We start from the raw sequence: 22,511 nt of genomic DNA, 5'->3' as shown, positions 1-22,511 counted from the left end.
GCTCTTTCTCTTCACAATGCTATCCTGGTAATAAATAGAGCAATCAGTGCACATCCTCTGAGCAGCCAAAGTTTTCTTCCTCTCCATTTCAAGATCACAGTATCACCTACTTGATTCCATCCCTTTCCAGTGGATGCTCCCAGGGTCATGACCTGGTCCACAGCTCTGTGTTTCTGATACTCCAGGGCACCTGGCCCCTGCTCTGAAGCCTCATTACACATCCAAAACCTTGGACTTGCAAGATATCCAGCCCCTCCCTCTGAGCAGCTTATTGCTGGATTAGATATGAACCTCAGGGAGCTGGGGGAGGTTCATGAAAGGCCAGCATTAATGGCCATTAGGGAGAGAGATAATTACTTAATGCTGGTACAGCACTTTGAGGATGTAAAGCTATATAAGTTCTATGTACATGTAGTATTATAAGGCTTGAGGTTTGTCTGCTACCAAGGAAAGCTGGTGTCTGGGGGAAAAGTTCTCCTTGTCCCAGCTTCCTGAATGACATCCAGCTGATTAGGAAAGGAAAAGATGACATGTTATCCCCTGGTGAGTCTGGCAGTACAGCAGCAGGTAGTGGAGCAGCAGTGTTCAGCAAAGACTGTGCAATAAATCCACAGTTTGGGCCACCAGCAGAGATAACCTGGAAATCAAAACCAGAGTAGGGCTGAAAAACCCTCATGCAAATTTAGGACTGGTGGGAATACAGATACTAGCACATTAAAGGCAGCTTTTGGTGGGAAACACTGTTTTCCCCCTTCCCAGCTCACATATCAAGGCTGTAGTCAAAAACAGCATTCAAAGGGGAACTACTGAGCCATCTTTTCTACACCCACAGCTGGAAGGCACCTCCGTGGATCTCAGCTCAGAACGGGATTTGTCTCCTGCATGTTCTTAGCCTGTGTCTTATTTTTGGTTTTGTGCAGTTTCCTTTGCAATGTTGAAATAAAAACCAAACCAACCAAAGAAAGAAAGAAAGAAACAAACAACAACAACAAAAAAAAACCCCAGTGCTTCTGTTTTCCTTGGTCATTTGACATTTGCTTTCCAAGGTCATTTGACACCTTTCCTCCTGCTCCTGGCACACTTGATGGAGGCTCTGCTCCTGCCTTGGGAAGATCACAAGAACCACTGTAGACGTCTTTGCATCATGCAGCATTATTTGAACTTTCCATTTTTGTGCAGGAAGCAGAGACATTTGAGCTTGTACAGAATCACATAGCAGTTGTGGAGACCTTGGCACCATTCCTCTCCAGGAAATTCCACTCAACCTAGTGATAAGACACACATTCTCTGATTGCCATCTCTGTTCCTGCTGCTGTAGGAAGGGGTGACCTGGGATCTTCTTTCCCTGCAGGCCTGGATGCCATCCCAGCCTGGACCACAGTAAATCTTATGTCCTTTAGAGCTCAACTGAAGGAGCTGGGTGATGCAGCTCTGAGCCTTCCCCAGCAGCCAGCTGTAAGTCCCCATCAGGACATGCTGATTCCTGCTGCAAGCAGGATGTGCTGTTAATTCAGCAGCTCTGGACAGCCTTGTATGAATAAGAGCCACAGGTGGCTCTCAGGGTCATCTGAGAGGATGTAAGGGCAGAAAAAAAAAAAAGCAATGAAAGCAAGAAGGAGGAAAAGCTGCTCTGTTTGGCTAAGTTGAGCTCTTGGAGAACAACAAACAAAGCTGATGTAGATTGTGCCTTTGTGAGTCAATGTTTGTCAGTTCAGGTTGGGGCACAAGGAGGTGACTTCTCAGGGTGATGCAAAGAGCAGCACATGCTGCTGGCTGGGGATCCAGGAGAACACACTCCTTCCTTGCCCTCAGCCTGGATCCAGCTGCACTGAGAAATTTTTCAGATGTGCCAGTATTTTGCCTCTGTGAGTCCTGACAGATTCCTGGGCACCTTTTACAAAGCAGAGGGATTAACTCTGACATGCCAGACAGAGCTGAGCTTTGCTGACCTTAGCTGTCCCCACTTCATGGTTTCAACTGTCACCTTAGTAGGCTCTTAAGTACCCAAGTTTAGATCAGAGGTTGCTGAATTTAACTGCAAATTATGACTGGATGTGATTCCCAAGTGTTTTATCTGTAATTTCCTTTCAGCTTATCCAGGAAGAAGGGTCCTAGCTGTAGCTGAGACTGAACCATTGCCAGAATCACCTTGGCCTCCAAAAATCCCCAGGGTGTTCTCCTGATGGAAAGGCATGGTGTGCTGTGGCTGCCCCAGCCCATGGGCTGAGCCTCCTCAAAGTGACTCAAAAGCCATCATAGCCCTGTCCTTGCCTTCACCTCTTGTGTCTTTGCAGTCACTGCTGCCATAGCCAGTGCTGAAAGGGAGATTAAACAGTCAGCAAACAGCTTCCATCAAACTTTTCAACTGACTTGGCTGTGTCCTCAGCACACCCCACTCTCCAGGAACAGCAGATGTGATCCTCTGACAATTCTCACTGGCAACACCAACCATCTCCTGCATTGCAGGCTCTGGCAGTGCCACAGCAAAAGGCTGCCTGCCTGCCTCCCTGCGTGTCAGCAACCAAAGACATCTCACAGCAGTTTTCTAGGGATTTTTGAGATGTACAGAACACACAAAGCAACCTGGAGCTGTTTCTCCTACTTGCATGGAGCTGTGCTGGGTGTCCCAGTCGTGCCCAAGGAAAGGAACATGCTGGTTGCCTGCTGCTAGAGGTGAGAAGGTTGGATTTACCCAGAGAGAACATGGGAAAAGGAACCAAATGTCCCTGCCACGAGGTGATGTAAGGAGCCAGATGGACTGGTTCAGGAGCAGGAAACACTGACCAGGCAGGGTTAATGTGAAACCGAGACAGGGGTGAGAGCTTCCTGCTGTCAGTAGGACTGTTTGGCAAGGGACTGTTTGTTCCCCCTAGATGCACATACTGTGTTTAAACATGAGTCTAAAAATAAAACCTGCCATTGGCATTGTTTTTTCTTACTTCATTTAACAATCTAGTTGCTTTATGACCTGTAATTCTGAATCACGTTGAATCAAGCAGTGTAATTTGCAAGCAGGGACAGCAACCTTTCCCCCCCTACCCCTCATCTCTGCTCCACTGAGTGTGTTTTAATCCCACGGTTTTCAGCATTCTTAATGAGCCATTAACAAGCTGCCAATTACTTATGCAAATGAGGGAGGGCAGACATGGAGGGGTGGCTGTAGCTAGAGGTAAATTCTTCTACCTCAAAATGGTCTGAGATAAATCACTGCTGCTCTAAGAGCTGCCTGTGCCCAAGAGTCCTCTCAGCCATATTATCTACTGTCTAAAAATGCCAGAGGTAATGCAGAAGATGGCTAAGACAAGGGAAACAGAGGAGAAATTGCACATATATTTTTAATTGTGTTTGCCAGTAATCTGCTTGGTGTGCACCTTACTACAACTCACTCTTCACCTTTTCTTCCCAACACTCAAAGCATCTGCACTCACTGCTTGCAAACAGCTGCACAACCAGCCTGCAGAGGGATGGCCAGTTCCATGTTCATCTGAGTAAAAGCTCCAAAAGCCATGATCTCCAACACCAGGATATGAACTGTGAGAAACCCCCCCCCATGCCTTATCCAGCCAGGGGGGGCTATGGGAGCAGAGGAGCTGTAGTTTGTAAAACCTGTAGTAAAAAGGTCAGCAAGGGCAGCACCAGCTCCTAGCAGGTCCTGAACCCTTCTCCTAAAGATTGCTGCCAGAGCCTTCCCAGGTGGAGGAGACATGGCCAAACTGATTCCCTGGGCCACCTACTGAGACCTTCTGGTGGTCCAGAATGACACAGCCCCACACTGGGAACTCAGAGAGCAAAGCCCTGGGGGAGGATTCTCTGGTCAGCTCTCCAGGAGAGTCTGGAGTTCCCTGCTCAGCTGTGGGTGGGCACAGGGCAGCTGTGGACCTGTGTGTGCCAGTGGTGGCCTCTGAAGTCCTCTGCGTCACAGACACAACATGATGGGCACACATCACAGCTGATCAAAAGCTACCTTTCCCATGGTCACTGCCCAGATAACAGCAGAGGCTGGGAATGCCACCAAAAGCTATTCAAACTACAGCCTCCAGATAGTTTGTCAGGCACCTCACAGATTTATCAGCTGTCTTCACAAGGCTGGAGACCCTTCCATCAGAACACACTTTCTTAGGACAGGCCAGCTCAGAGACATGTAATACCCATGAGACAATGCAGCTCTCTGCTGGGTCCAGCTTTAAGGGGGATCTGGAGTCTGCAAAGACTGCTTGTGCCAACAGAAGCTGTCCATGGATGATCTGCATTATCATTTCGCTGGTAATGCTACAAAAGATGTTTAATAGCTCAAAAGCTAATAGGATAGAAGTCAAGTTAAACCATCATGATGCAAGAAACACATCCATCAGGATTCTGTTCTTTTGGTGATGCAGAGAATGAAAATCAACCCAGTTTCTGGCTTTGGGAAGGAGGAAAAATATTTGCCCAATAAATCTTAACCTGATGGTAAAAAAGTCAAGTCTGAAAATGGCCTGAGAAATGTAGCTTAGGAAATAGCAGCAATAAAGAACCTGCATGTGTGATCACTCCGTGCTGAAATGCTTTCAGATGGGTATCTCATCATCTCCCTTCCATCTCTGTCCTGCCAGTGCCTCCCCTCTGGGTAACCAACAACACTCATCTTTGTCTGCAGCCAAAGCCATTCCTGACTGAGGACTACACAAGATGTAGATAAGGCTCCATTACTTCTGGATACTGGATAATCAGTTCAACTGCCTTAGCATTAATCATAATAATATTCAAAATTCATTAGGCAAGATTGTTTGGAAATCTACTTTTTGTTAATGTCAGATTCGCTGAGCATCGGCCTGGCAGCATGCAGACAGAAAACTGATACAAGCCAGGGCATGCCACCTCTCTATGGAAGCATTCCCTTTTTCTATGTGTAGATAGACTGTGATGTGGCAGCTCCTGCCTGGTTTGTGTTTTGTGAATCTTGTCAAGAGCAGTAGAACACCATGAGCACACCATGCTGCCACTTTGTTGATCAATCGACAGCTGCAAAAATATATAGCTGCATATATTGTATAGAGTTAATAATATATACAACATATACCATGGAGTTTTTAAGGGGGAAGGCTAGATACTCAGATCTGCACCCACAAATCTTAATGATTTTGTATCTAAAACCTGGACAAGCAACCCAAAAACTTCTATGTGCAAGCATGGTATGGAGGTACAAAAATAGAAAGTATTTTAAAAATTAAAATCTGTTCTTTGCTCGCCTGAAAACTTACAGCACTTTAGATTAAGCATGGGGCATAAATGCTTTACCAAGATGAAAATTTTTCAGGAATAAAACAGCTGGATCATTTCTTGTAGCCAGTTTTGTGTACCAGTTGAGGATTCCTCCAAACAGCGCACTTCCTAATGGTCTATTTGGCCCATTTAGGCATTTTGGGTAATATTGCTTTCCTTCAGGTGTGGGTTCTCACCCTCTAGTTGAACAGTGGTTTCTCAGCAGGGAAACATCACAGAAATACAGACCAATGTCAGAAGATACAGAGGCTTTCTCTCCTAATGAAGGCAGTGCAGGCACAGATGGTATCTCAGATAAACACGCTGAAAGCTGTGTTAGAATAAAGAGCTCATCATCGGAGGCTGCAGTGTCACACCTACTAATGATGTGATTAAACCCATCAGCGCCGGTGGGAAAGCTGTGCCAGCTCTGGCACTGCTGAATGAAGCCCTGCATTTCACAGCAGGGCAAACCCCAACCTGAACCCCCCACCCTCCATCAGTCAGAGCACTGTAGGGACACACTGGGGACAAGGATGGTCTTGGCTAAACTTATTGAGACCTAAACTAGGGGAAGTTGCCATGGACATCTCCTTTCTGTGCCTGCCTCAAGCATCCCTGCCCAAAGCTGGTGTGGCAAGCAGGGGAGAGGCTGCAGATGGTGGCAACAGCCCCAAAGGGACAGGCACAGGAGAGGACAGAGACAGCACCTCAGCACTGCTGTCATGGGGGAGCAGCAGTGGCACCAGGAAGGGGAATAAATAAAATGTGATGTGCAAATGGTGAGGCTGGGGTTGGGCTGCAGGATTCTGCTGGAAAACAAGATAAATTTTAAAAATTTGAAGGAATCAAGCTTTGCATTCTCTTCTCTATTTTTCCACCTAAGACTTTCTGTGCATTGAAGTTCCCTCCATTCTCTATCAAGTTGCTTGGATGCCCTTGAGTAGGACAGAGCTGCTGCAGTCCCATGCAATTCAACCACTGTGTTAAAATTCTTCCTCCCTACTTTATTTAGTCAGGAGCATAAATAAATAAGCAAACCCACAAACACAGGAACCTGGTTCCCAGATGCCATTAGAGCCCTCGAGCACTAAGTGGCCATCACAGATATCACCAGTTGCCTTCTGCTCCCCTTCCTGCAGCCAGCCAGACCCTCCACCCCAACCAGCCCCGCTGGGGCCATTGCACAAACCCAGCACCCAGTAGGACACATCTGCCTGGTTTTGCCCTAACTTAGGACTGCTCCAAGACAGTCAACTCTCCAAACAGGCCAGTTTTCCTAGAGGAGTCTCTAGCCACCAGCTCTCCATTAGGGTTAGCCACAAGCGGAAGGACGGAAGGAGAAAGTGAGTCTAAAAACCGCTAATGTTCTGCAGTGTCAGAAAGGATGAATGACCCCTGCAGACATATGCTGAGCAGCCAGGACAGCCCTCAATTATGTCACTGCTGGAGCATTTACTTCAAGGATAAACGTGACTACAGATGCTGGGTTTAAAGCCCTGGCGCTTTCACTCTTTTGGATAATCCCCTCCAGTCCAGGAGTGTTAGGGGTGTGTGTGCGCCATGCCCCCACAATGACACACACCTGCCTAGGAAAAGGCTTTACAGGGGGAGAGTAGAGCTGAAAAAAACATCCACTAAATTTCATTCTTCTCCCTTTCCTTTGTGAGAGCAGGCCCTAAAGGATTTGCTAAGGTATTGATGGGTGCCAATCCATATATAACCAAGTGAACAACCCACAGCCTCCCTCAGGAAATCACGAACAAATCTTGCCTACACGACGGAAATTTCCTGCTTGCCACACTGATTTTCCCCACTCATCCTCACCACATTATCCCTGTGCTAACTTCTATACACTTCTCTCAACATTTTCTAACCTTCAAGCTCACAACTTTGTAAATATTTGCAATCAGGTAACACATCTCCCCACTCTGGTCATCCTTCAGACAAATTATTTACATACTGCCCTTTCTATCCTCAGTAATCAATGGCTTCACACTGTCTTTGTTTCTGCTTCACCTCTTCAGAAGCTGTTGACTGTATGGATGCTCTTTGTGGGGATGAATTGGAGACATGTGACCATGTAATAAAAGAGTATTTAAACTAATGATTGCTGTAGAAACACTTTGCTCTTTAACTTGGGTTCTTTACATGGAGGGGCTTCAGAACAGCATTTGTTTCACTGGCTCACTGAAAGCCAGAAATTCTAGGGAGCTGCCACTGAAAAGAGACTGTGCTTGGCTTGAAGAGGACATGGTTTAAAAAGACAAAATGCAACGTGGCCTGGGGCAGGCACAACCTCACTTTACAGCACTACTTGCTGTATATTGATCAGAATGGGCTTGCTGCTTTATTAGCCACTCAAGAGATGCAATGTGCTGCCACTGGAATTTGTGCTTGACAATCAAAGGCATTTGTCATTCTTCCAAATGCTCTGTGAGTAGGTGTTTGATTTGGGTGCACGTGAGAAGTGGGGGAGAGCAATCTGGAGCAAGAGGCATTGTCCTGATGCACTGCAGCATCCTCCATGGCTCCATGGACACCATCCCACACCATGGCCAGGGACATGGACAGGGTCTCAGGCTCAGCAGAGTCCTTCACCACTGGCAAAGCTGTCCCTGGTGACACGTGAAGAGCTTTTTGCCTTTCAGCTACCTGGCACGTGGATCACCCTCACAGCCCTCCTTTCTGTTTTAGCTTTCCTGCATTTCTTAGACAAACTGCTCTGGGTTTTTTTGGTTTTTTTTTTGCTCCCTTTCTCTGACAGGTACAGGTGGCCTTGCTACCCTCTCATTGCACCTCCCCCAACCTGAATTTTAAACTATTTAACAGCTTTAAATGCACCTAATGAGGCTTCAGCCTGCACTTTGCTGCCATCCCTCTGCTTCTCTGGCACCAGGAAGAAGAGTGGTGTGGAAGCCTATCACAGACTTCCCTGCGTTGGAGGTCTAATTACACAGTAACTGGTGACCTCGTAAGTACAGGGTAATCTGCTGTGTAATACCAGGGTAAATGATCCCAGAACTCCTGTCTTTTCAGCTGCAGCCTTCTGCAGAGATGGAAATACAGCCAGTTAAAAGGTAATTAATCTTTGAACCATCTGACACTCGCCCAAGGCGAGTGAGGAATAACCAGCGGAAGCCCACTGGCTCTGTGCAGGGCAAGGGACTCAGGAGCCACTGCTCTGGAGTGTCCAGGGTCACCTGGCCAAAGCAGGGACTGCCTTGTCACCTGGCCTCTCTGGGAGCCAGCTGCCAGAGGCTGCTGTGGGAACAGGCTGCTTTCCTGGGGCTGGAAGAGCTGTGTTTTGAAGAGACACAGCAGTTATTTGGAGAAACACATCCAGAATCATCTGCAGAAGGAAGGGGGCACCAGGGGCATGTGGATGCCTGAGGGGAACAGGAACCTGGGCTGTCAGTGGAAGCAGGATGGAGCCAGAGGTTCTGAGCAGCTCAGCCATGCTGGGATGAGCTGTCTGGGGCACCTTCTTACCCCAGGCAGGTGGGTGGGAGCAGCACCAAAGCTTTCCTCTGAAACCATCCCAACCAGCCAGGCCCAGACCCAGGCATTCACCCCACAAAACTCCAGGAAAATCAGCCAAGAGATCCATTTTCTCCCTCCCCACTGTGAGAGGCATTTCATTCCCTCTCCTGCTAACAGCCTGCTGCCCTGGGGCTGGGGGCTGCCTGTCTGACCCCTGCTACCTTCACAGCAACAAAATATATTTGCATTCAATTCAGACTCTTTGACATCATTCCCTCTGAAGACCTGCAGTTTTTTATGGTAAGCACAGTAATGATTTTCAGATTATAGACTAATAAAATATTTTAATTTGTTCAGCACATTAAGGTGGGCACTATATGATTATTATGACATTTAAATAGTGCTTTAAAAAAAAGAAAAAGGAAAAAGGAGGGTGAGGGGGTCTGCTTGCATTTCTTTTCCAAGCATGAGCACTGAAATAGAAACTTAAAATCCCACATGTGGGTACTGAGATCAGCTCTGATACCTCCCCTCTGTGCCTGTTTCACTTGAATACCTGCCAAGTTAAATAAGCAAACATGGGATTGCAGTGTCCTAGTTCCAAACCTGGTTTTGGCAAAGGACCCTCCTCCTTAGTCACTCTGGCCATTCTGTGCAGCAGTGGCCTGAGCTAAGCACCACCTCCATGTGCCACCAGGTCACAGCTGGCCTGGGTCACCACACCTGATGGGTTACACTGAGTTTTTACACTTGAGCCTGTGCTCACCAATTTCTCCATTCATTGTATTATTATCCATTGTGTATGAAGATGAACTAACTGGATAAATCACGAGTTTAGAGCCTCCCATAATTTTCATGGCATGAAATGTACACTGCAGGCTCCTGCACCAGGCGCCTTCCTCTGCCTGGGCAGCACCAGCATGGTTTGGAGTCAGTCAGACTGCACTGGACAAAGCAGGAGCATTTTGGAGGGGAAAAGTTGCCCTTGAAGCACCATGGGTTGTTGTGGCTGATAACTCTGGAATTCCTTTCCTAATCTGCAAAACAGGACAATGAAACTCCACCCTTGGAAATGTTCCAGACCAGGCTGGATGAGGCTTTGAGCAACCTGGTCCAGTGGAAGGTGTTCCCTCTCCTGCAAGGGAGAGGTACTGGATGTCTTTAATGTCCCTTTCAATCCAAACAATCTCATGATTCTGTGAACTCACTGACTTCTCAAAAATGCTGTGCAGGTAATGGCTTGCACAGTGAAGCTATAAATGGCAGGGAAAAGCCTGTCAGCAAAAGGAAAAAAATAGCCAAATGTTTAGCTCAGCATTAGTTATACCTGGCAAGAGAGACAGAGGGTTACACAATGAATATGATGGTGAAGAATAGCAACAAGGTTCCTTTGTGCTGAGAGTACTTTTGCCTTGTTCCTCACCTGACCACTCAAGAGATGATGTGAAGTCTGTTCTACAAGGCAGAGGCAAGACTGAGCTCAGGCCTCCCCCTTATCATTACCTGACCTTGCACGTTCTCTTCTGCAGCCTCAGCATTTTTTTGTGGTGAGGATTTCTGGGTGGATATTTTAATAAAACTGTGTTAAATTTCTTGCTTCCACGCCAGGTACCTGCTGTTTAACAAATGGGCCATGACTAAGCATAGACTGGAAATCAGGGGCAGCTATGATTTAAAGCAATGAGATTCTGGGACTGTCTTCTTCCCCTTAGGAGCACAGTTAATAGTGGTGCTTGATTATGAAAAAGATAAATCTGATGTGATTGATGCAACAGGGGATTGGATTTGATGATCCAGGGAATCCTTTCCAGATCTCTTTACTCCTAATGAAGTAATTATTCAAAGCAGTTTTTAAGGGTGTGGTGGGGATGCAGTGTTCTGCTGGTGGCAAACAGTGGTGAAGAGTGTAGTTACCTGGTGATGGTTAGTGGGTCCCCATCCCCAGATTTAACCAATTCTCATCAAGAAGAGGATGGAGCAGTTATCTTTCCTGATTCTACTGATCTAGAGCAAACCAAGCAGAGGTGGGTGCAAGGATCCTACCTGCTTCCTTCTTTGCATTTTCCAGCCACTGAGTACTCCCAAAATTCACTCTCTGTAAAACAGTACCTCAAATGTCTCAGCTCACAGACTGCCTACATATTCCTAAGGTACTTACCTGTTTCCCAATGCTGCAGTGTGTCCCTTGCAATCTTATTTAATGTGAATATCCTTGGTGAGCACAAACAGAGATCACTCTTTAACAATGGCAAACTGAGGCATAGGAGAACTAATGTAATTTCCTATGGTGGCAGGAAAGGGACCTGCAGCACAGTGCAGGTCTGGGATCTCACTGCTGGGCTTTTGTCCCTGTGCCTGGCTCTGCCCTCCCTTTCAAAACAGGCAGAGCAGAGCACAAAGCACTTTTCTGCCCAAGCATTCACTGATCTGAGATTCCCATCCTTTGTCAAGCCCTGGGGGCTGAGCTTGGGGTTTTTGAAGGTACAGGGCAAGGTTTTTTCAGAAGTGATGCCCAGGGAAAGTGATAATGTTCTTTTTTCCCCCCTAGTAGTTTTAATTCTTTAATTCCCACTTGCTAATAAGATAAAATGCTGTGATTTCTGCAGGATCAAATGGTGCAGGATAAGCTAAAGGAATTAATTAATTAACAGGCTTTTAGAGATGGGAAAAAAATAATAAAAAAAAGCCAAGAGGGTTGGTAGATAATAGCTATGAATACTGCCCCAGCATCACCTGCCATGACACTGTAGCCAAGGGGAGGCTGTCATGTTAGTGCTGGGCATGGCATTCTGATAGTGAATAAAAATGATAAATGGGAGGGTAAGGCTTTCTCTCTCCAAGATGTGGTTATTCACAGATGTGCTGCATTTCTCCAGGGCCTGATCCTGCAAGTAATACCAGGTGTAGCAATTCTGTGCTCCTCTGGCTTCCCCAGGGATTGCTTGGAGCAGTGAGTGCTAGGCCCAGTGGCAAGTGGTTGCAAGATCAGATTCATAGTGTGCCAAGCATTTTGAATGAAAAGAGCTATGAAGAAGTCACATATTATTATGTCACATTGCAAAGGTCAACCCCAGTATCTGTTCTGTCATAAGGACATGATTCAAAGGCAACAAAATAGTGTCAGGGCACAGGGGAAAATAATTTTTTTAAAACTGCCTTCAGGGCCAAGGATACAAAATTACATCAGTGCTTAGAACTAAATTCCCATCCACACCCCACAATTCAATTTTGGCTCAGAAAGGCATAAGCGTAACAAAATCACCTTTCAGTGGCAAATCTTCTTATCTGCTGACATACCCTCTGCAAAATCAGCAATATCTAAACTCACACTCCCATTTGGTTCTGGCAACAGTCAGGAAGTGCCAGAGCCTTGCTGTGTCACAGACCCCAGGAAGGATTTGCAGGATCCATTCAGCTATTGTAGGTGTTCTCTGGAGCAGGAGGAGGGGTCCTTACACTCATCCTGCATCACCTGGCCAGGAGCAAACACCTCCCCTCAAAGTCCACAGGGAGGCTGCAGTAACTGGACCCAGGTGATTTATCCCAGACATGTCTACTTTGCAAATATTTATGCCCATCTCTGGGACTGCTGGCACAGGGAAGTTATTGGGAAATAAAGTGTGGAAGTCATCACTTTCCTGCCTTAAACCATGAAGGGTCATAACTGCTCTGTTCAGTGTCTTAGGGTGGATTAGCTCCATCCACTTCCAAAACAGACTCAAGCAAAGACTCCCTAACTTTCTGGATCAATAGAGCATTTCCTTGTATGCCAGCAGAAAAATCCCACAGGACAACCAAGCTGGATGTTTGCTCCTGTCTCAGGCTCCTGCAGCTCAGCCTCAGCAGCCCTGCAGCTTCTTGGAGGGGACACTGAGCTGAGGATCCTGCAGAGAGCACCACGGGATGCTGGCTTTGCTCTGTGGGAGGAGGGCAGGGTGAACAGAGGAGTCACCAACCCTCAGCGGGCTCACACAGCTCACATGGCTCCCATCAGCCACACCCTTGGCAGAACCAAACTCCTTTGCTCTGTCAGAGCTTCAAACTCACAGCAACCCCTCTGGCCAAGGGATGGGAGCAGCAGTGGGAAGTGTTGGGTGCATCCACTCAATCACAGCTGCAGACACCCGGAGTGTGCTCAGACCAGCACACAAAAGCTGTCAGGGCTGGCATGTGACAATCCAACCACCCAGTCTGACTGTCCAAGCAGCTGTTCAGAGGATAACACGGGTCAGGGACAGTCCCAGCGAGCAGTGCAAATGCCACCCTGCTTGGAGCCGCAGGGTGGTTTAGCTGCACAGAGACAAACCGCGCTGTACTTGCTGCCATCAGAGGCCAGCCCACACTGTCCACTAGTGCAGACACATCCTGAACACCCCCACAGGAAGGTGGCACTGGGGACTCCTGCACTCATCCCATATTACCTCACCATCCAGAGGAGCCCCAGAGAGCCGCTACAGCAGACGTGTGTGCAGTTCCCATCACAGTCCAGAGCCCCTTCACTGCCAAACGCACAAAACCCGAGCTGTTCCCAAAACCCCTCCGCCCCAGGAGTCATTTCATGCCCAAGCAGCAGCAGTCCCCCACTTGCAGGGTATGGGATGCACTCACTGTTGCAGCTGCCGACGGTGCCAGTCTCTGTCGCTGCCACGCTGCGCTGAGCTGGCCCTTCAGACGCGGCCCTTCCTGACAGTGAATGGGTGAGAACAAGGGAAGGAGACAAACAAAAGAGAAGGGAAGGGTGAGAGAGGGAGGGAGGGATGGGGGGGATGAAGCAAGGGGACAAGAAGGGAAAGGGTGTGTCTTTAACTGAACCAAAAGGCTTTTGCTGGCTGCAACATCCCAACGCTGCTCAGCCTTTGCTGTGAGGGCGTGGTGCAGGTGAGACCCTCTGGCCCCTGTGGCCACCACCTCGCTCCCCACACCTGCACCAGTGCACAGAGAGGGTGAACTGGGCATGAGTCAAGGGCACTCAGCCTCCTGAAACTTCTTCTTGGACTGTGAGGCCACATAGAATGCTCACACAGAATGTCATCCCTTGGCGGACCCAGAATTCTTCTCCAGACAAGAGAAATTTTCGGATGCTTGACACTTGCTCTGTATCTGGTACTTCAGCATCCTACTTCTTGCTCATTGCCAGCCCTCCTGAGCATGGTGCAGGGACTCATCTGCCTCTGCCAGCAGAATAAGGCCTAGGCCTGATATCTTCACTGAATAAGCTCAGACCAGCCAGAGTTAAGGGTATTTTTGGCCAAATGTCCCAGTGAAGCATCTCACTCATCACCCTACACTGGCCCAAAAGTCTTTGTCCCATCAGTACTGTCACAGGCTGGGGAAGAAAATAGCTGATCCCACAGCTCCAAATCACCCACAAACCTGCCAGCAATCAGAAACCTGAAGTTTAGAAAGGGATGGGGAAAGAAAAATTCTGGGGCAGGAAATACAGCACTACATTTTCCTCTGCAGCAAAGTAGGAAAGATTTGCAGAATAGGAGCGAGGAAAAGGGGTAGGGATCTCAGTGAGCACATTAGGAGTGAATGAGAGGCATAAAGTCTGCTGACTTTCCAGTGAGATGTTTGTGTTCCCACGAGGACAAAATTCCAAGATGGAAAGGCAGTTGGTGAACACAGTGGTTTGGGGGTACACTCCTAACTGTGCTACTGAGGAACTCAGGCTGAGAACTACCTGGGGAATACCTCAAATATAGCCTCAGAGTGTGTCCAGCTGGTCATTGCCCTGGGCACCTGGCCACCCTGCATCAGCAGTGGAGACTGAGCTGCTGAATGTAGCTGACAGCTCATTCTGCTTGGGGAATTGCCCATTGGATGACTGACTCACCTCCCTTCCCAAAAAGTTGAGGTAGGAACTGGGGGGAGGAAAGGCTTAGAAAATCGTTTCATGATGGTTGTTTAAGTTGTCTCTGTGTTACAGTTGGGGGAAAACAAAAGAGAAGTCTGTGCATAAAACTGCATCCTAAAGCCAGCTGTGGCAGAGGCACGGATGTTGGAAAGAAGTAGAGCAAATGAAGTCATCCAGCAGTGGGGGAAAAACATCAATATAATATAGTGCAGAACAAAGCAAATTCTACCTCAAACACAGAGCTGAAAGGGAAACATCTCCCTCTGTCAGATCTATTACCATGCATTTATTCCAATAACAAATAACTAACCCAGAGAGTAACCCAAACCTGATTTATTTCTCCATCTAAGTAAATATGTAGAGGCAGCCGAATTTGAGTGTAAAAACCACTGATCTCATATGTTTTTTCATATATGTTGGAAAAAATAGGAGTGAAGTTTCTGCCTTGCTGCCAGGGGATGCTGGCACAGCATTTGAGCTATAGATATTGTATCTTGTCACTAATGACTGCAGGGAACTAAAAGGGATTTGGATTTTTTAATGCTTCACATTAATTGATAATTTGGTCTCAGAATCCACAGTGGAACAGAGGATTTGCTATATTGGATCTGTCTAGTGGCCCATAAAATCTGGCGTCTTGCCTCAGTGATGCTCAGAAAAATTATCATCCAGCTCTTTTGCTTATAAGGTTTTTGGCCATTCCTGTAAGGACCATACAGCAGAAAGGGGCAGAAGGTCCCTCTGCAGCAAACATTTCCAAAAACTCTGATATGTGAGTTTGGCAGGGTTCTCTATATATATTTGTTGGGTTTTTTGTTTTGTTGGGGTTTTTTAAAGAAAGAAAGAAACTCTTTTAACTACAACCATTCTCAACAGATACACTGCTGCTTTAACTCCTGGTCTCCTCAGCCCAAATAGAGAGGAGGTGAACTCCAGGTGCTTTCAGAAGGCAAACAGGAGCAAGGCTGAGGCCAGAGTGGGGAGATGCCTTCTGCTGAGCAGAACACTATTGATTAGGCAGTATAAAGATTTCCCTCACTAATGCCTTTAGCAATCTTATCATGTGTCGCCCACATAATTGGATGGGGAAGAGAGAGGTGGAATCACTTAAGCGTTCAAAGCTCAACACGCACTGAGAAAAGATTCCCATTCCGTGTGTGTGTGCAATTTTGTGCATCGCTGCCCCTTGATTGTACATTGAACAGGCTCTCTTTGACAGCAGAGCCCTAAACAGCCCTGGGTATTAAAGCTGCTTTCAAAATAGGGCCTTTCTCCATCCAGATAGAGGGCAGAAGGAGCTGGGAGAGGCAGGACTATGAAATTGGGGGATCAGGAGGGGAAAGCCTGGAGAAACTCTGACTATGCAGGAACCAGCAGGAAAAAAAGAAAAGCAGTGGTTTCCTTCCATACAAGCATCTTAATTAGGGATGTGGATGAAGACACTTGCATTTTAATTTTTTCAGAGAGGCCTTCAGTTTGTCATGAAGCAAAGCATAATTTATCCATGATCTCACTAAACTTCTCTGCCTCCAGTTTCTTTGCTGATCACACTGAGGTTTGGGGGTGCTCCCCACCTTTCCTGATCAGTGTGTCACCACACAAAAGACCTCTTGGCTGCACCCATGGTAAAGGAGAGCTGAGATCATGGTCCTGCAGGTGGGAAGGCAGGAAGAGGCCACTGGCCAGCTGGACTGCAGTGAGGAAATGGGTTTAACAACCTAGACAAGATGAGAGGGGAAGGTTTTACATTTGTACATTCCAGTCTTGCTGGACTGTAAGTGGCAGTGCTCCTCCCAAAGCATGAACAGTTCAGGACCCACACTTTTTCTGGTCCACCTGTTCTGGATTCATGGAGCTGGAATAATATGCTGGCATAAGGTTCTCTACCTTCTCCTGCTCTAGCTGCAGTTAAAATCAGTTTAAATTTAAATACAGTTTAAATTTGTACCCACCTTGATAAAACCCAGAACCATCAGAGTTTCTGACCTACTGTGTACAAAATCCTTTCTTGTTTCTGGTGACACCACAGTGAAACTCATTGTGGATGGATCTCCACCAAGGGAGAGTCTATCTTGCTTAAAAGGAGGCATTGAGCTCTTTTCCCTGTCTGTCACAGCTTTCAGGCTAATGGGATGTTCCAAATGGGGACAGGAGAAGGAAGAGAGCACACTGCATGCAGGCAACCTCTAGTAGGTGTTGGGAACCACACTTGGACAAAACAAATTAAAAGAGGAGAAAGAAAAACAGTCTCACAGTCAGGGGGAAGGGAAAAACTAAAGGATGGATAGGGATCACAAGTAGCTTCTCTTGTCTCTCTAGATCTGTTGGCTGCAGCCAGGGAACACTGAAAATAGAAAAGAGTCCTGCCCTCCATAGTAAAGTTTTATGCAAAGGGAATTGCTTTGAAGGAAAGGGTCCCTGAACTTCCCTGCAGGAAATTTGCTATTTCAAGTTTTTACAGCAGAGGTGAGAGGCTTGGGTAGTTTGGCTGCATTGAGAAACAGCCCCAGCTTTCTGAACTGAACTGACTCTAACTTATGGGAATGGTGTCACTACCCCAGGGATGGCTCCAGCACTTGACTGGTTACTCCCAGGACTCTCCCCAGATCCCAGGAAAGCAGAGATCAGCCTGGACAGCTTTTAAGAGCAGCCAAAGTCCAGTCAGCAGGACATGGACTGGAAGAATCGTCTCTGTTGAATCCAAACTTGTCCTAGACATCCTCAGGTGTTTTAGGTCAGGAAATACTGAACAACAAACAATTCCTCCCTGTTTGGCTACATCTTTGACCTCTGCAAATGGAAGGTTAAAAACCATCAGGAAGCTAAAATGAAAGGCTTTGAACTCCCAGTCCTCTGGATCTCAGCCTGATGTTTGGGAGAAATCAAAAGCCTCAATTCGAATGCCTGGGAAATGGGGCTGAGCTTTGATTGAAAGATCCTAAGTTTGATAAGCTCTCAGTAGGTATGTGAGGGTTTGGGAAGAACACAGGGATTTAGCTGGAGGTCAGTGTTTAGGTGAATATTGAGACTGTATTAAACAAAAACTCTGAGCCAAATGACTTGCAGTGACAGCAGCAACATACCCCAAGCAGGAGAAGAGGTGAGCGCGGAGGTCAAGTACCAGAACAGGGAGTGAGTTTTTATCTCCCAAAAACAAACTGCTCTTTTGTGCCTGTGCTTCAAAGAAGATGTCACCAGATTGTGAGAGAGCTTCCCCTGCCACATCCCTCTCATTACTGGAATGAAATAAATGGCAACAGCATGAAAACAGCAACTCAAGCAGGAGAACAACAGGTAGACATTGAGAAAAAAGGGAGGGAGAAAACAGGGTGCAGATGCAGGTCTTGACAGGGTGGAGAATTAGGGCAATTACCGTTTCTGAGGAAATGCCAGGAATACAGCACAACCTAATTTCCCCAATTAATTCTTCTGCACTTGAGCTGCTTTGTGTGAAGGGCTCTTAAGGTTCCAAACAGGAGGAAAAAAAAAAAAAAGACTCAACATTTGTTTTTCCCTCAGTGTAGAAATGGGGAAGTGTTGAGGGAAAATGTCTGGCTAAAACACAAGATGATGCTGTTACATCTTCCTTTCAGGAGATAAGGAGCTGTGCCACAAACTCAATTTGCAGAGGTTTTTATAGGAGCCACAGAGATATCAAAGACCAGCACGTTCAATATCACAGTGACTTTTCCTGCACGCAGAGCACACCAGGACAGGCACAGAGACACTTCACCCACACACCCACATTGAGAGCCATTCCCTCACCTCCCCTTGCCAACCCTACTGCAGCTTAGGAGCAGTCTGGTTTCTCTGCACCCAAAACCCCAATCAGGACAGTTGTGAGGCACCATGGCATGAGCCACCCACACCTAAAAAGGCATACAGATGTCATCTAGGAGGAGTGGTGGCAATAAGAACAAGGAAAGAAATAAATCAGGGGTTGGGGTGATGGGATACATGGGATAAACAGATGTTGAGAAGGGCATAAATACTTTCAAACACAGACTCTTGCACATAGGAGGACTGTGGCTCTGCTTGGCTGTATCAGTCACATCTCCAGGTCACTATGAGACCTTTTTTCCCCTACTCTTGTAGGTCTGACAAAGCAAGATATATTTCCATAATCCCAGATAAGAAGGAGAAAATTAAAACACTTTTCACTTCTAAGTCCTCTTCCTAATAGAACATACATTTGTAGATATGAAACCTTCCCAAAACCTGAGCAGAAAGGATGTAGAGAGAGCAGCACATCACATTTTCCTCCTCAGAGAAGGGCTGGAAGAGGAAAAGGTGGTGCACAGATGCATCTGCACAGCACTGATGTGCTGGGAAAGGTGCTGATTGTGAGGTTGAATGTGACACACACATTTTATCTTCTACAACAGATCCCCCCCAACACCCAGTGTGGCCAGGGGCTGAGCTTGCTGCCCCCCATCAGCACTGAGCTGAGCCTGAGGACACTGTCTGAGTGCACACCTGGCTCATTCTCTGTCCACAGCTGACTTACTGTATACACTGGCTCTACCATAAAATCTGAGAGTGGCAGCTTATTCTCCCTCCCAAAGTGAGGTAGTACCACATCCCAGCTAGGAATTCAGAGGGAGTTTTCCTCCCCTGTGCCTGTTGGCATTTCCCTTAGCAGGTGATGGTTCAGAGCCCCAGCACGCTCATCACAGGGCTCCATCCTGGTGCTGACAGGGCTGGGCAGCTGTTCCCCTGTGCTGGGATCCACACTGCATGAGCTGCACAGCAAAAACCACAAAGAAAACACCAGGGGCTGGCAGTGGGTGTTTGTGCAGCTGAGGGATCCACAGGAGCTCTAAAGGGGCTCTGACAAGTCTGCACAAAAAGGCAGACCTGGGAGAGTCCAGCTGACCCTCTGCACAGAGCTCATTGCTGCTGGGAGCAGAGCACCAGTGATGCTGTGATTATTTTGGAGCCATCTAAGGAGAAAACTGTGGGTCAGATTAAATCCAGTTCCAATGCAAGGTTTGTCTGTTATTGCTACCCACCATGCTGGATGAGCCTCCAAAGGAGCACGACCCAGGCAGCTGCTAAATCTCAGTGACCTATTGCACACAGGGAAACCTCAGTGGAAAAATAACTGGCTGTATCCATGAGAAAGAAGCCAATCTTGAATTGCAGAGGAAAAGTAAGAGATGGTCAACATGGGGGATGGTCATCGGAAAGCAACCTTAAATGGGTACTGAAAATTATCAAGAATATGGGGGGTTTGCTGGCCATTTCAAAGAAAGAGAAGAAATAAATTGTTTGCACAGTAAACCTTCATGCTTCAGAGGAGGAGGGATCCCAGGCTTTTCAAGGAACACTGACCTAAGGCCAAAGTCATAGCAGAAATTTTTTGGTTCTGATGGTCTAAGGGTGTGAGAGCCAAGGTTCATGGGAAGAGATATTAATCTTTTATTAAACCAACTGATACAACAGAAAATAACAATAAAAAATAAGAACTCAGAGAGGGTTTTTTCACCTAAAATTCATTTTTTCTCCCCCTTCCAACAATATCACATGTTCTATTAAAAGATATTGCTTCTTCCTGCAAACCTTTTTTCTCCCAAATCCAAACAATGCTCCAGAGTGATGAGGACACAGAAACAGGGAGCATTTTTGTCATTATAATTATCTCTGCATCGCTAGAAATATAATAATAATAATAATAATAATACTAATAATAATACTAATAATAATAATACTAATACTAATACTACTACTACTACTACTACTACTACTACTAATAATAATAATAATAATAATATTCCAGAGCCCTTTTCAAGTCCTGCATATGTCTTTTTTTGCAAGCAGGAGTGCTCTGCATGATGAAATGACCAGGAGAACACTCAGGACTGATGTCTGTGAAAGGATGGAGCTAAATCCCTTAGAAGGGTCAAGCCCAGCCCAGGATTTGGAGCAGGATGCCAGAAGAGTAGGACAGAGGAAATACGGACAGAGGAATGTCTTCATGAGGTTTAATGTCTACATAAATCCTTCCTCTCTTTGGCATGTGACTTCACTGCTGATGTCCCACCCATGTCAGGACATCCCCTTGGGAGTTATTAAGGAGTCTTGAGTACAATTTAAGACTGTGTTCTCATCTGAAGATGAAGAAATACTGCCCTGTCCCTAGACAGCTGCCACGTGATTTTTGTTTTGGACCTGAATGACACATTTTGGGGGGAAAAAATGGAAAATTATTTTGGTATTACTGGAGCTTGGGTGGGTCCAGAGCCACAGAAGGGCTCTTGGAGCAACGAAACCCCAGTGTGCAGGGTGAAAGAGCAGCTGGGGGTTCTGATCTCAGCCCTGGTGATGCCCCCAGCTCTGACATTCCCCCAGAGCCACTGAGACATCCTCCAGGACAGCACTGGGCAGGCCCCCAGTGCCTCACTTGCTGCAGTCTCCACGCCACCCTCGGCTTGGCTGAGGCACCGTGTCCCTGACCTGCAGCGTCCCACCACCTGCTGTCACAGTCCTGAGTCATACCTCAAAAAAATCACCTACCCACACGGATTTTCAGAGAAAACAACAAGGAAAATGAAATCCGCCCAAACCTTTCCTCTCCAGCGTGGATATATTCCATCCCGCCTTCCCACAGAGACCCACACCAAAGCTTGCACAGCACGTTACACAACACAGCACAGAAATGCTCCTCCAGCAGCCCCTCCTTCCCTCTGCTCACAGGAGCTGGGCAACTTCTCCCTGGCTCCCCAGTTCCTCCACTTTCCTCCTCTCTCCACTCAGATGCTGCTCCACCTCCCCTCTCCACTTCCACCTCCACAATCATTTTCTGTCCATGCTGTCTTCTCAAAAGGAGGTTAAAAGGCAGCAGCTGATGGGATCCCTCTGTGATGGAGGAGGAAGAGGATGCATCAGTCTTCAGGCAGAGCATGGAGAGCTTGTGGAGAGGGGGAACAAGCCTCTCTGCTGTTTTTGTCACACAAATGTTTGTTTTCTGTACCCAAATGCGTAACAGAAAATTAATCCGCTCACCTTTGTTAAAGCAATTTCGCATCCCACAAACGCAGGAGCCAGATGGTGTACTTTCTTTGTCTTAAAAGATTAAAAAATGGGGAAGAAAGGAAATGGCTAGGAACTAATCCTCAGCCTGGAACACGGTAATACAGCCACATACCCAGCAATCCAGGCTTGCAGGGCCTGGGCAGGAGCAAACACAGAGACCCAGCAGACTGAAGAGAGTGCTTGCAGAGAGCTCCAGTCCTCTCACTTTGTGTCACTTGAGGGGGGGATTTCTCCCTGTGTTTCCAGAAGATGACAAGTTACAGCTTCTCCCAGGGCTGTAGATTGGACACACCAAGCAGTATTTTCTGGAACCAACTGCAGCAGAACTTTGCTCCAGATCCCACTGCTGGCAATGGCAGCTGTCTAAAGGGGAAAGCTGCCATGCACAAACACTGGGAAACAGACTTGGAAACGTCACCAGGCAGATCATGGGTGTGACCAGGGACAGCACTGAAGACTTTGAAAGTTCAATTCTCCAGCCAAACCTCCAGCTTTCAGAGCTGAGTGCAAGGAGCAGTTTGGTTCTCTCACTTGAGCTTGTTTGCTCATTCTCTGGGAGGATTGTGGCTGGACTGTGCCTGGAGGGGGGAATGAAGGACACCTGGTCCCTAGAATTTTGCTCTTGCTGGCCTGGAGAGGCTTCCCAGCTCTGTCACCAATTCCTGCTTTGGCCTTGGGCAGGTGATGTAAACCCTCTGCCCTTCATGCCACCAGTGTAAATGTGGGCAATCAGAACCTTATTTTGCTAGAAACCTTCTTTGGACTTTAATAGATATAACACAGAATTAACTTCATGATCAAAATTTTAAACATACTGAAAGTAAGCAACAACAAAGAAAGGAAAATCAACTAAGAACAAAAGGCTGTGATGGTCTGAAACTCAGTTCTTGCTCTG

General features: G+C 47.0%; 1 protein-coding gene across 2 annotated transcripts in view; it reads right to left on the bottom strand.

Annotated features, from left to right (window-relative positions):
- The window catches only part of NTRK3 (neurotrophic receptor tyrosine kinase 3), a 218,511-nt gene that overhangs the window by 21,144 nt on the left and 174,856 nt on the right, over positions 1-22,511 (bottom strand). Inside the window, exon 16 of one of the 2 annotated variants that reach the window (XM_036389613.2) lies at positions 13,333-13,407. The exons of the other annotated variant lie outside the window; for it this stretch is intronic. Within the exon in view, the coding sequence (XP_036245506.1) occupies positions 13,333-13,407 (75 nt within the window). The remainder of the gene's footprint in view (positions 1-13,332; positions 13,408-22,511) is intronic. 2 annotated transcript variants of the gene reach the window in all.

The sequence above is a fragment of the Molothrus ater genome, chromosome 13, assembly GCF_012460135.2.
Source record: "Molothrus ater isolate BHLD 08-10-18 breed brown headed cowbird chromosome 13, BPBGC_Mater_1.1, whole genome shotgun sequence".
Taxonomy (NCBI): Eukaryota; Metazoa; Chordata; class Aves; order Passeriformes; family Icteridae; genus Molothrus; species Molothrus ater.
This window is presented reverse-complemented; position numbering and strand designations above follow the sequence as displayed.